The 13,199-nt window shown below is 41.0% G+C and overlaps 2 protein-coding genes across 5 annotated transcripts; one reads left to right on the forward strand and one right to left on the reverse strand.

The window, feature by feature from the left end:
- Nucleotides 1-1,976: 1,976 nt before the first annotated feature.
- Nucleotides 1,977-4,488, forward strand: asb4 (ankyrin repeat and SOCS box containing 4). 3 transcript variants are annotated; one of them, XM_068333766.1, is made up of 6 exons: nucleotides 1,977-2,223; nucleotides 2,651-2,950; nucleotides 3,042-3,284; nucleotides 3,372-3,619; nucleotides 3,724-3,837; nucleotides 3,932-4,487. In XM_068333766.1, exons 1-6 carry the CDS (start codon nucleotides 1,977-1,979, stop codon nucleotides 4,118-4,120), a joined length of 1,341 nt encoding a protein of 446 aa, XP_068189867.1. In that variant the 3' UTR covers nucleotides 4,121-4,487. The 3 variants fall into 3 exon arrangements, 2 of the variants coding, with proteins under 2 accessions (XP_068189867.1, XP_068189866.1); XR_011038035.1 differs by having other exon boundaries at nucleotides 3,042-3,619; nucleotides 3,714-3,837; nucleotides 3,932-4,070; XM_068333765.1 differs by having other exon boundaries at nucleotides 3,042-3,619; nucleotides 3,932-4,488.
- A 960-nt stretch (nucleotides 4,489-5,448) lies between these two features.
- Nucleotides 5,449-12,399, reverse strand: pdk4 (pyruvate dehydrogenase kinase, isozyme 4). Of its 2 annotated transcripts, XM_068333555.1 has the most exons (11): nucleotides 12,055-12,399; nucleotides 11,255-11,396; nucleotides 9,999-10,070; nucleotides 9,311-9,495; nucleotides 9,002-9,091; nucleotides 8,729-8,806; nucleotides 8,315-8,391; nucleotides 8,143-8,241; nucleotides 7,842-7,955; nucleotides 7,437-7,550; nucleotides 5,449-6,859 (listed from the first exon to the last, which is right to left on the reverse strand). In XM_068333555.1, the coding sequence occupies exons 1-11, from the start codon at nucleotides 12,170-12,172 to the stop codon at nucleotides 6,716-6,718; spliced, it is 1,233 nt and encodes a 410-aa protein (XP_068189656.1). In that variant the 5' UTR covers nucleotides 12,173-12,399; the 3' UTR covers nucleotides 5,449-6,715. The 2 variants fall into 2 exon arrangements, with proteins under 2 accessions (XP_068189656.1, XP_068189657.1); XM_068333556.1 differs by lacking the exon at nucleotides 5,449-6,859 and having other exon boundaries at nucleotides 7,453-7,592.
- Nucleotides 12,400-13,199: the final 800 nt, after the last annotated feature.

Genomic DNA, 13,199 nt, shown 5'->3' on the forward strand with positions numbered 1-13,199 from the left:
GACTCTTCAGGTACAATATATTCACAGAATTTGTAACTTACCAAACCCGCACCACAAGAACAAAGTTAGGATGAATAGGATGAAACTTACATGCTTTGGCTCCACTTGCAACCTGCTTTTGACCTCTTTTTATATTCTCTACCAATAATAAAGCAAAACCCTGCTGCTGCCTTTAGGAAATCTAGATTAGTAGAACTTTTCTGCACTCGACTTGCTTCTGTGTGAGTGTTGAAACATATACACTAGACTAAACATTTCTTATGGTTACATTTTTCCTTTCATAAAAATGACATGTGAAGGATTCCCATACGAATTGATTTGAATAATATTTAGGAATGCTGCCATATAGAAGTTGTCCTAAAGATTGTTGTACCTGGTAATAATAACAATGGTGTTACACTGGAAATTGCACCTCACAGATGCAATGTAATTTTATTTTTCTTGAGAAACTGGTTCAGTAAGGTATGAAACACTTTGATTAAATTCTTAGATTATAGAAATAAACCTTTTAATTTTATTTTAAAATGTATTTTATGCAATTGTTTGTTAGGATTATGAAGCTCGCTGAGAGACGTGTTCCCTGTTATTTCTTTATCACTGCCGGGAATCATTCCGTAGGTGAAATAGAGACGCCAGCGTCGCCATGATAGAAACAAAGGCAGCTTTGGTTGTTGTTCCCTTTTGTCTTAAGGGCCTTGCCTGATGCACTGTTAAAAGGTTTTAGAACAAGAATAGTAGGTGTGTAACAGATACCTCCAAGATATCACATGATCTTTTAATGTTATTTATTTATTTCTGTATTTAATTGACTGCTGTTTATGATAATTTATACAAAATGAGAGTATTATTAACATCTAATAATGATTTATCCAGATTTGTATGATTACCTCCTATTGCCAAAACATATTTAAAACCTTTCATTAAAAGTGATTTACATTCAAATGGTTGTTGAATGAAGGATGAGTAGAAAACACAGCCTACTTGTGTTTGTGGTTTCCTCTTATACAACCGTAGTGCTGCTCCTACAAACTGCTCATGTTGTGTTCTTATGAAATATTTTGTAACACTTGAACCCGGTCTTTAATCCCCGCCCCCCCCTTTCCCATGTTGAACGGGTCAGCCGATGGCACTCTTTTGACGCTTTTGTATATGTACAGTTAAAACAGAGAGCAATACGCTGTTAGTAACACCAAGACACTTGTTTTCTATTTTGTCTTTCCGGCACAGTTTTTTTCTGAGGAGGCTGAAAGGTTTAAATGTGATTATGGGGGGGGGGGGTTTCTATGTGCTTGACTGAACCTTCCTGGCATGATGAAACAGGTGTATGGATGAGACCATGGGGCTCTCAACAGCAGATGTGTTGTGTCTGGAAGGGTTTTTGTCTGTAGGTAAAGAGCAGCAGATCATCGCTGCAGACTGCCTGCCTCGCTTTTGCTCTTTGAGAAAGCTGTGCTTATTCTCCTTCTCCTTTCCCCTCCCCATTTACTTTCCTCTCTTTTCTCAATTTCAAAATTCTGAAGGGCAGCTATCTGTCACACTGAATAAAATGTGCAGCCACTGTCTACAAATTGTTTCTTCTTTTTTTTTTGCCATTCACATAACCACCCATATATAAAAACTAAAGATAAACTGCTGTTCAACAGGAACATATACATCCACAAGTCATTTTCATTAATGCTTTAAGTTTTTATCATGTGGCCAGTGTGTGATCTGAGCAGAATGGCAGGCCTGGAGTCACGTATGTCCCTCCTTCCCTCTTTTCTATTTTTATTCTGCCTTATTTCACTGCAGGGCTATTTTCTCCCCTCTGACGATGTCCTGCTGCCACTTGTTGCTGCTCTTCTTTTCCCTTTTCGTTTTCCTTTTCTCATACACATCCCACACCTAATGGCAAAGTTTGTTGTTGGGGTGTGTTTTACAACTTCATTATTGCTATCTGTGCATTTATTTCTAACCTACTCCATGCTGTGTGGAGAATGTTAGTGTCCATGCCGACTGGCTCGGCAGTTCCATTCGAGGAAAGAGGCCTTTCATTTCTGGACTCCATGGAGGAGTTGAGTCCCAGACAACTGGCCATTAAACAGCTGAAGCAACAGTTCCTGAAGGCCCTGCAGACCGACGATGTGCAGGAAGTCGTGCAGATTCTGGACTCAGGGAAACTAGACATTGACACTGTGCTGGAGGTGGACGACCCCAGCATGGTGCTGGCCTCCTACAAACAAGGTAAGGAGGAGATCCACATCATAACTATGAGATGGTTTTAATGTCACAATGCCTTTATAAATTAGATGATAGGATGAGAAGAAAAAAAGTAAGAACCTTCTGAATAGTTAGGAGGCCAGTTCCATCATATCTCCACTAGGGGGAGCTGAAGACCTGTTAGAATGAAACACAGTAAATTTACAGTGAATACGAGACAGGTATATGTGGTCTTAAGTTTTAATGTTGAAAACCACAGATTTATTTGTGAATGACAAAACATGGGAGATTCAGTTTTTTAAAAAGTCCTAATGTTAAAAAAAATTGACATAACAATACTTTTTAAATTTTTAAATAACTTAAATCTGAGGCCAGTCAGAAACAACATATAAAACTGGAACACATCTCTCTTTGGGATCCTGGTTCAAGTCTTCTGTCTTATATGTTACAGGATATTGGCTGCCGGGCTACAAACTAGAGAAGTCCTGGGCGATGGGAATCCATGTATGCGTCATGTACAACGCTCTGGAGTCGGCGCTGATGCTCCTTCAGGCAGGAGCAGCTGTCAACCAGATGCCCAACGGGAAGACGCCGCTGCATGTGGCCTGCGAGGTCTCCAACAGTGACTGCGTTGCCTTGCTTTTGGCTCACGATGCAAAGGTCAACAGCCTGTCGTTGAGCGGACACACACCGCTGCATTACTGCATCACCAGGGAGTCTGTGGACTGTGCCAAGCACCTCATCCTCAAAGGTCAGACAAAAAGGATTCACAGTACTCACTTGTAGATGTGAAAATCATATCTAAAAAACAAAATAACCATTGTTGCATTGTTCACATAAAGGTGCAAAAATCAATATGCCCGGCCACAACAGTTATGAGGACACACCATTACACACAGCAGCCAGGTTTGGAATCCCAGAGCTGCTGGCTCTCTATTTGGCCCACGGAGCAACGGTGGATCCGTTAAACTCTCGCCAGGAGACTCCTCTGTTGACTGCAGCCTTCTGGGCTTTTGACTGCAAAGAGCAAACGTACAGCCAAGACCATCATTACGTCTGTCGCCTCCTGCTCGACCACAAGGCAGGTGAGTTGTTGAAAAGCGACTTTTGCTTCTTTTTTTTTACTAACATGTTCAATCGCGGAGGTTTTTTCCCTCTCACGACTGTTTCAGATCCGAACCTCCAAGAAGAGGACCATAAAACAGCTCTTCACAAAGCCGCCTGGAACTGCGATCACATCCTGATGGAGATGCTGCTTGACGCCGGAGCAGATCCCAGAGCCATGGACATCAATGGCTGCGCCCCCATCCAGTATCTCCTCAAGGTGACTGACGTCAGGCCCATGGCCATACCTGAGCTGTGCTATCAACTGCTGCTCAACTACAACGCGGCCAGGATCTACCCACCACAGTTCCACAAGGTACATTACCTACCACACTACCTCCATTTATAACATTTACACACTGATAAACGATAATTGCAGGGTTCCTGTGCTGTAAAGTCATGCTATGTAGTCTCCTGCAGGTGCTGCAGTCCTGCCATGACTACCCCAAGGTGGTGGAAATCCTGGCTAACTCTTACGAACGCTTAAAGCCCACAAATAAGTGGAGAGCTGCCATTCCAGAGGACTGCTACAAGGTATTTAAACACTCAGGTAGTTTACACGAGAAGCGTGAAGTATGGCTCCAGTGTATTTGATTTGCACATTCATGTCTTTGTCTTTGCTGATCAGCGTCATGAAGAATTCTACGACTCCTTATTCGCCATTTGCTCCAACACACCTCGCAGCCTGCTTCACCTGACCAGATGCGCCATCAGGTCGAGCCTGGGTGGGTTGTGTCACAGGGGAATAGCACAGCTGCCTCTGCCAACCCCCATGAAGAAATACATCTCACTGGAACCTGATGGGGTTCTGTACTGATGAAAAGACTTTAATATGAGGACCGAAGAGTGAAATGTTTCTAACTGGAACACATGAGGCCTTAATTTATTTAATATGCATACTACCATTCCCTGAGGTTTTTTTGTGTTGTTGTTGGTGTTGTTGTTGCACAATAAATCATTCCTGAAGAGGAACCCCGATAATGCAACCAGAATATAACTATTTTATGACGCTGTTTTAATACCTTCAGTCTCATTTGACCTGACAACCGAGTTGTCTTTCCGCTTCACACACAAGATCCAAACATACCTGGTGACCTGACTCAATGTTTGCCATCAGGCTCTCTGCTGTCATCACGCCATACTATTTGCAGAGTAAACACTTGACAAAGTGCTTCAAATCAAGTGCATTTTTCCAGAGGGTTGCTCACGCAGCCACGCAGAGGCAAAATGTATGCTTGTCAGAACAAGGCAGCATTCTAATAGATCACACAGGAATTATTCAGATTTAAAACTAATAATCCACTGGAAATAATCTCCCATCACTTGAGGCCCTGCTTTTGAAAATGCTACAACACAAATGATTTAATCAGAAAGTGTTTTAAAAGATATGTTCAAGTAATAAAAAATAATGTTGTTCATCATTATATTGTGATATAATAATTAGATCAGTAGTACTTATAATTCTTTGCAATATGAATTCATCTACTTCATATTTTATTTACAAATTGTCTAATAAGCTTGTGAAAATTAAAAGCCGTCGCAAATACGGTTTAAGGACACATTTGGTTGGTGTTCCCCTCCTGCTCACAAACGTTCATGAACTGATCCATCCTGCTGCCGCCGTGTTTCCGTGCGCTGTGAATATCGTGATCGGGTTGGAGGAAGGTTGGCCCTGAATGACCCCTGTGTAAAACGCCTCGGGGACAGCTGAGAACACAAACACATTTAATCGTAGCAGAATGTTGGAGTGATCCTGAAACTGCTGTGAGCTTGTTTTTACTTTTTATTCTCTCATTCTTGAGAGCTTACAGATCTTCAGAGTGGATTGTTGTTGTTGCCACGCCGATAATTCTACAGTGTGTGTATTAATGAAAGGGTGAAGCTCCATTCAGGGCCCCTGTTGGCATCCGGCCAAAGAGAGCCGCTGGACTGTGTCTGCAACTGACAAACAGAGCAAAGTTTCCTAAAGCAAGCTCCAGTGTGTGTGTGTGTGTGTGTGTGTGTGTGTGTGTGTGTGTGTGTGTGTGTGTGTGTGTGTGTGTGTGTGTGTGTGTGTGTGTGTGTGTGTGTGTGTGGTGGTGGGGGGCTTTCTGATTACAACTACAATTCATGGATGTTGTATAAATGAAGTACAGTAGTCACAAATTACATGTCAAAACATTCATAAAAGTTTAATTTTCTACATTCGCTGGTCTTTTCAGCTGTGAAGTATAAATGATACTGCATGAAAGGTTCTCAAATCACACTATGAAGGTGCATGGATATTTTTAAAACATTCTCTACAAAAAATAAAGAATAATTTAGAAGTGCATTGCATTGAAGTATGGCTGGGAATGCATCTCTTTGTGTCTGCTACAATAAACTGGAGTAGTACTGGATCTCACATCCTGTAGCTCTGAAATGCTTCTCACAAAAGAATCCTCATCTAATTTACATCACATGCATCACTGCAAAACAGATGTCATCATACGACATGGGAAAGGGATTAAAAAGTGTTTGTTGTGCTCGTGCTGCGGTTAAACTTACACTCGCTCCAACAGAGGAGAACTGTTTCTACGGTTCACGTTAACTTGGTGGCAGTTACACTTAAAATACAATTATTTACAGACCAACCAGACATATTAACATCAAAGGTGTCAAAACACCTTGTTTGGACAGTTGTCCACTGAAGGCACGTCTCTTCCTACACGTTTCAGTCCATTTTCGACGTTTACAATGATCGGACTTTAAATTATGACTTGAGCTTCCATTGGTTGAAGGTGACGGTGCCGAGAGAGGAGGTTATGATGAGCAGAATACCTGATACTGATGCTGAAAATGTGACTGTTTCACTGATTTCACTGCAGCAAAAATATTGCCATTACTATGCATACTTAGTGCAAATTCTTTTTGAAGTATATCTATCGTGTCAACTGTATGTGAAACACAGTGGAAATGTGGGGATGTAGGGGAAGCAGACTTTGTGCCTGTTATTTAATGTTCTCTCGTTCGGTTAAAGTTAACTGACCCCAGTTCAGCCAGCTGCAGCTGGGTTTGTCAGGACAAGGATGAACACTTGACCAGAATGCAAGAACGTAAGTTACCCAGTATTTACATTCATCCAAGTTTAATTTGTCAGTTTAGATGGTGAAATGAAGAAGTTGCGTGGACACAAACAGCTGACAGCTGCTTTGTTCCACAGTGCGACCGTGTAACTGTACCAATGAGACGAAACGCAGGGAACATGTCTTAAATTACTTCAAGGCTAACTCAGATGCTTTTTTTTTTTTTTTAGATTCAAAAAAGATTTCCCACTTTTGTCCAACAGCACTCATACCTTTATCCGCTTCATCTAATATGAAGCCTAAGAAGAAAAATTCTACTCTTGATTAAAACTACATTAGCGTCCTGCACCTCCTCCCTCAGCCCTCCATCATCGTGTCCTTTCATTCTTGCCCATTTTCTTTGGGTCCTTGCTTGGTATGCACCAGTCGTCGGCCTCTGTGGTTGACTGGTAATGCCGTAAGGTTGACTTGTTGAAAACAGGAAGTCTTTCCACTGACTCTGAGGACAAGGCCTGTGGGACAAAGCACAAGGAGACGTATGAGTCCTTCCTGCAAAGGTTCATCTTTTCTTGATCGAGTGTAGTAAGAACAGTTGGGTAGCTCTGCTTGACCCTAATGTGTAACGTCACACTTGATGTAGATGCTGCTGTGTCACAAGTCTTATTTCTTTGGCTTTCAGAATGCAGTAAAAAATACACACCAGAGTTGTATTCTACCAGTGTTGGATTTTCCACCATGAAAACAAAACAAAACAGCAGCATAGAGAAGCGCCTCCTCCAGCTGTGTACATGTTAAAACTTTTGTATTTGCATAAACTGTATTATGGATCCTTTTCAAACGTGTGACCTGTCAGGAGTTGCTCGAGACAAAATCAATTACCATAATAAAGTGAATGAAGTCACAGATTAGTAATTAACTGACTGCTCCTGTTTGCCCTTCCTGATTTGTAATTGAAAGAGACAGTGTCCCTGTTTGATCGGTTCAATCTGCCGCACCCCAAAACATGGTGGTTGAGGCGAAATCCCCTGTTGTATGATGTGACGGTAAACCTCCCTATAGTGTGTGGTGATTGGGGGGGTGGGGGGGTACCTTTAGATATATGACAGCTGAGCTGCCGTAGCCTTCCATAGAGTAGAGCTGCAGGTCTCCTTGGAAGTACTTGGCATACAGGCGGGAGATGGGCAGGCCGTATCCAAAACCAGCCTAAGGAGGGTGAGAGCATCCACACAGGTTCATATATCTGGCCTAGTTTCCAAAATAGTAAAAAAAGAAATAATAATAAATTTTAAAGCACATACACTAGACAGATACTTTCAGTTTCTCATGTGGCTGCGGTTAAATTGAATTAAAAGTCGCTGACTGCCTGCCTTCTGCTCTGTAATAAGCTAACAAGCCATGCTTTAGCAATGCTAAGTTGTGCGAGGCTGTCAGATTATGGTGTGATACGTTTGAAGAATTGCCTTTTTGCGTTTTTAACATCAGATTCGGTCTCACCAGAGGTGCGTTGCGGGAGTTGCCTTCATGGACTGGGCTGGGAGCGGTGGAGTACATGTAGCTGAACAGACGCTCGATCTTCCTCAAAGGGACTCCACCTCCTCTGTCAGACATCTAAAGAGAAAGGAGAGCTATTTTTAGAATCACATTTTAGTCTCTCATTATTTCTCAGGCAAGCACACCTCAATCTCATCTCAACAGCTTTTAATGACACCACGGTGTAATCTGAACACTAATTTCTCTCTGGGTCTAATATCACTTTTTGAACAGAAGCTACATCCTATCTCACGTCCTCACCTACCTTGATAGTGAGGTCCTCTTCTCCCAGGGAGACTCGGACTTTGATCGGGGGCAACGTTAGACTGGTCTCGTGGGTTTCCACCGTGGCTCTCATGGCATTCTGACAGAGAACACAGCGGATTACACAGCGAGTGGAGGAAGGGTAAGAAGTAGTGTATGTGTGTGTGTCGTACCTTGAATAGCTCAAACAGCATATGATAGAGATGGGATGGAACATAGACAATGTGGAGGGGCTGGTCAGGGACTTTGGCTGTGAGAAAAAAAATACAAAGTTCAGGACAGAAGACAGATCATTGACATGTCTCCTTTAATGCACTTTCGTTTCAACTCAAGGCCAGAATACCTTTTATTTAATAAGGTGGAGACATGACATAATATTTGTCTGAACACTTCTTGAGTCACGCACTGAGGAAAGTATTAATCAGATCACTTTAGAAAATTAAGTCAATAAAGGTTCTAAATTCTGGTTAGTCGCTCAGCGATAAAAAGACCCCACGCATAAATGAAGAAAACGCATTGGACATCAAGTTGAGTTTATGAAAAAGAAGTTTCTAAATGGAAACAGATGTTTGTTTTGCAAAACTTACAGTTAACTTGCGTGACCTCCATATCAGGAGAAGTCAAGTAGTACTGTTCACACAGCAGCTTTGAAGACTCATAGGCATCTGGAAAGTGAAACCAAAAAGCCACTGTGATTACTTTAAAAACAGAGACACCCCACTGAAGCTAAAACAACACTTTTACAACCCTGGACATCATGATAAGGATTATTATTCACATTCTGTATGCTGACTGGGTGTGTGTGTGTACATATACATATATAGATTGCAGTACTGGAGCTGAGAAAGATCATTTATTACCTTTTACTACCTCCACAACGTCACAGCTGGGGTCAATGCTGCCGATATGTTTGGGATGGGCTGGATTCACGCTGCCATCGAAGATCAATGCTGCAATACAACAAACTTGTGTGACTCAAAAAACACAAAAACAGACAGGGTTCACCGTCTACCGTTACAATCGTACCTTTGCAAACCATTAAATACACACAAAATACGTATGACATGTCAGACATTCACTCGTCAGCACTATTTTCTAGATCTAGAGCTTCATTTAATGACACAACTGTGTTGATAGACTCACAATCGGTCACTGAGTGCTATACTGACTGTGCTGGTTCATGAGCATGCGGATGGAGATGCGGCTCATGTAGAAGCGGTCCAGGAAGTACTGGACGTTCTGGTTGGTGACGGGGTCCACGCCAAAAGCATCCTTGAACTCCACCACTCCCTGAGCCATGGTGGGCACCACATCGTTGTGCCGATTACGGATGTTTACCAGAGCTTGTGTGAAGCTAAGGGCAAAGAAGCAGACCAGTCAAAGACCCAGATCATGATAGCAGGACATCTGACTGAGAATATAGAACAGTTCTCCAACAGAACTGTCTTCAAAGGATTGCATTCAGAGGAAAAACTTTGATTCTGTAACCTCAGGACAGTTTCCTCTCTGCTGTCAGGCTTAAACCTGTAGTTCTGCGACTGGAATGTGCCAAGGCAGTCGTTGTATGGCATGTCTGTGTGCTTGGAAATACTTAACATGTTGAGAGGAAAAACATATCTAAGTAGGTCCCCAAAATAAAATTAAAGAAATTGTTTCTCTAATGAATTTTTACCAAAAAATGGGAAATTTTGGTGTTAATTGAGCAGTAAATGGAGGCTTTTGAGCAACACTGAAACAGATCTTCTATCTTTGTCTGACAGCAGATGTTTGGAGCTTTACAACAAAGTATGTCCATAAAACATGACACCAGACAGTAACAATGTTAGGGTTATGCTTAGGAAACATGTCGAGTCTTACCTCTTCAGAACACCTTTATCATCTGGATCTTTTTCTAAAAAATCTATCAGCTCCAACAAACTCTGGGAATACCTGATAGAGACAACACAATTGTCAGTAATTAAAAAAAATCCAAACCAGAATGAGAAAGTAAATATAAATATAGCAAGAATACATTTGTCACTTTCTTATTACATCAGATTTTGACAGTTAAACAAAACTTTTTCCACAAGTCGGTGGATGTGGGAGACGTGAGTGCTGAGCTCACCATAAAAAATTACTGGGTGAAAGATCAACAGCGGCGTGGCTGTGATTCCTGTGCACTTTGGACCTCAACTGACCTTCAACTCTCATATTTTGGATTAGGTTTTGTCATGTGAACAGATGTGCATCTTGAAATAGATTGTCCTGCTGCTTGTATTTGCACATGCTTGCCAGGACACATTGAGACATCACCTCTCCCTCCCACTCAACAATATTAAAAAGTAAAAGATCAACCTGCTTGTTGGGATTCCCTAAAGGAGACAGTTTCAGTCCAGGAGACACGTGGCCAAATATAGACACTCGTGTGGCGTTGAGACAATGAACATATTGTACTTAACGTCGCTTCTCTAAAGATGACAGACATGCTGGGGCATAAGAGTGTTTGGGTTAAAGTTACTGGGACTTATTTACACATTCTTAAAGTGAGCTCCTATTCTTTCATGTCTAGAGGATTAAAGAAGACGAAGACACGAGGATGTGATCAAATGTAGCGTTCATCTGTTACAAGCATCCAGCATGAGACGCTGAAAACCCCAAACACACATAATCATTATTACAAACATACTGTACATGTGTGGTTGCATGATTTTATTATTCAGAACAGGCAGACAATGAACTGTAACGTGTGTGTGTGTGTGGACACAGACTCACATATGCTGGTACAAGTCTACCTGACTCAAGGATTGTGACCACAAATAAACAACAAATAAAAGGTGGCGCTGCTGTGAAGAGTGTGGAATTGTCTGGATTGAATCTTCACGGTACGTGACGGCAGAGCGTCTGCGTAATCTATTAATACAGTGAGAAAAACATGACAAAAAGGACGGCGAGATCTAATCCAAACAGAGATCCTGAAGTATGTTCCAAGTATAGCGACAAGCGACTGCAGAGAGAACAGCTGGCCGAGGCCGGAGGGGATTGTCACAGCAACATTTTTACCAGGTCATCATCAGATTCGAATTTATCGCGCTGGTATTTTTGACATTTAAAACGATAGAAGCTTGAGTTCCTACCAGCTGGTGAGGAGCTTTAAGGATGGAGTGCTGAGGAGTTTGTCAGGGAGGAAATCGATCTCCTTCATAATGTTGGCCAATCTGACAGGAAGCTCCTGTCGCAGGAACACAAATGAGGTCTTCTCACAAGCATTGGCCGAGCCTGTGGTCACATGTGGAAGATAGGGTGAAAAATTACTGAGTTAAAGTCTCATTTAGACTCCATACTGAAAAAAAATGCTCTTTTTATATATGTAAAGCTCTAAATCAATCCAGAATATATTTTTTATATGTAAATTGTGCTAAAGCAACAGAAACATGAGAGGTTTGTTTGCCAATGTAAAGAGAAAACCCTTTTTCTTTTTACATTCCAGACCATCAGCGCAGCAGATAAACTTCAACCCCATTCTGACGAACGAAGAAACAACATATTGAACATTTTGTAATATAATATTAATCAAAATCTATCCAGGATTTTTAGAATGTCTTTATTGAGTTTTTTTTTTTACAAGAAGTTTGCATTTTTAATTTCAAAGTAAACAATGTGGAGAAAAGGAAGATTTTAAAAAACATTACATGAGGGAAATATAGTAAACCCAAATCTAACCAGGATAATATTTGAATTAAGGTGTTTGTTTTTGTTGTTGTTGTTGTTTATTACTAAATCATGTGACGTTCTTATTGGTCTGCATCTGTATTGTAATTGCTGCTATTGCCTTAGTCTTTGATTTGCGTTGCAAATCACACTGAAAAAGAGAATAATATGAAATAAAGGAATTTAAATGAAGAAGCCAGACACGTTCAAGGTCCAACACACTCACCAAAGTCAATGAACTGCTTCATGGACAAGGGAGAGGGAGAGAACTTAGAGAACCTCTCCACTTGTTTTGGTATCCCAGACACGGATCCACTTCTCATCAAAAGCTGAGCGAACTTCATGTTTCCTCTCCCTCATGGACCGCAGACGATCGGGGACAGGCTGTCCTTCCTTTCCGCAGCGCCCTCCAGTCTGACGCCCCCGTTAAGCAGGACGGACGCTCGACAGAACGCCTGAAGTTTTTCTTCCAATAAAATGTTCACTGACGCTGGTTACGAGTTCTCCATCATTACTAATCAATGGCGGATCTTTTACATTTACCCTCAACTTCTTGAATGCCCTTGAATAATAACTCGAACGTGTTGTGACGTTTTGTTATTGAAAGAGGTGGGGGAGGGATCACGTTGAAATCAACCAATCACAGACAAGAGCTCGCCAGCAGTCAGCGTGACGTCGAACTGTAGTTTGAAAAGGTTGAATGACTACAACTAGCGGTGGAACGTAACCGAGTAATGTAACTTCATCTGATTAAAGTACTTTCTTTACCGACATTTTATCGTGTAACATGTGTTACATGCAAAATAACAACCAGCACTAGAGTATTTTCCCTGTGAACTTTTAATCTAAATTAAATTTGCAGCATTAAAAACAATATGATATATGTATTTGTGTGTTTCGGGTGTTCCTGCTCTTGTTGCAGGAACTAAAACGTATACAACATGTGGATTACAGTTAAACATTTAATACCTATAACAACTTATCTATCTATCTATCTATCTATCTATCTATCTATCTATCTATCTATCTATCTATCTATCTATCTATCTATCTATCTATCTATCTATCTATCTATCTATCTATCTATCTATCTATCTATCTATCCGTCTGTCTGTCTGTCTGTCTGTCTGTAAAACTTTAAAGAAAGTAAGTCATCCAGGGTAGAACAGTCATTATGCATTAATGACAACAAAACACCTGGTTAAATCACTACAGTTTTATTATTTTTTTAAAATTGAAATCACCTACAAAATTAAATTTTCCTTCTGCAGAGGAAGTTGACACATTTTTGAAAATCATTCATTTAAATTTATTACTATTGAAAAAATATAGTAATAGATATTAATTATTAATTAATGTAAGACCGCTACA

The sequence above is a fragment of the Antennarius striatus genome, chromosome 14 (assembly GCF_040054535.1).
Source record: "Antennarius striatus isolate MH-2024 chromosome 14, ASM4005453v1, whole genome shotgun sequence".
NCBI lineage: Eukaryota > Metazoa > Chordata > Actinopteri > Lophiiformes > Antennariidae > Antennarius > Antennarius striatus.

What these genes read in the sequence shown, in the direction of transcription:
- asb4 (XM_068333765.1), top strand. Translation starts at nt 1,977, where the DNA reads ATGTTAGTGTCCATGCCGACTGGCTCGGCAGTTCCATTCGAGGAAAGA. An exon ending in CAAGCACCTCATCCTCAAAG is followed by an intron (nt 2,951 to 3,041) that starts GTCAGACAAAAA and finishes GTTCACATAAAG; the next exon opens with GTGCAAAAATCAATATGCCC. An exon ending in ACCCACCACAGTTCCACAAG is followed by an intron (nt 3,620 to 3,723) that starts GTACATTACCTA and finishes AGTCTCCTGCAG; the next exon opens with GTGCTGCAGTCCTGCCATGA.
- pdk4 (XM_068333555.1), bottom strand. Translation starts at nt 12,172, where the DNA reads ATGAAGTTCGCTCAGCTTTTGATGAGAAGTGGATCCGTGTCTGGGATA. An exon ending in CGTTGTGGAGGTAGTAAAAG is followed by an intron (nt 8,807 to 9,001) that starts GTAATAAATGAT and finishes TTCACTTTCCAG; the next exon opens with ATGCCTATGAGTCTTCAAAG. An exon ending in ACTCCCGCAACGCACCTCTG is followed by an intron (nt 7,551 to 7,841) that starts GTGAGACCGAAT and finishes CACCCTCCTTAG; the next exon opens with GCTGGTTTTGGATACGGCCT.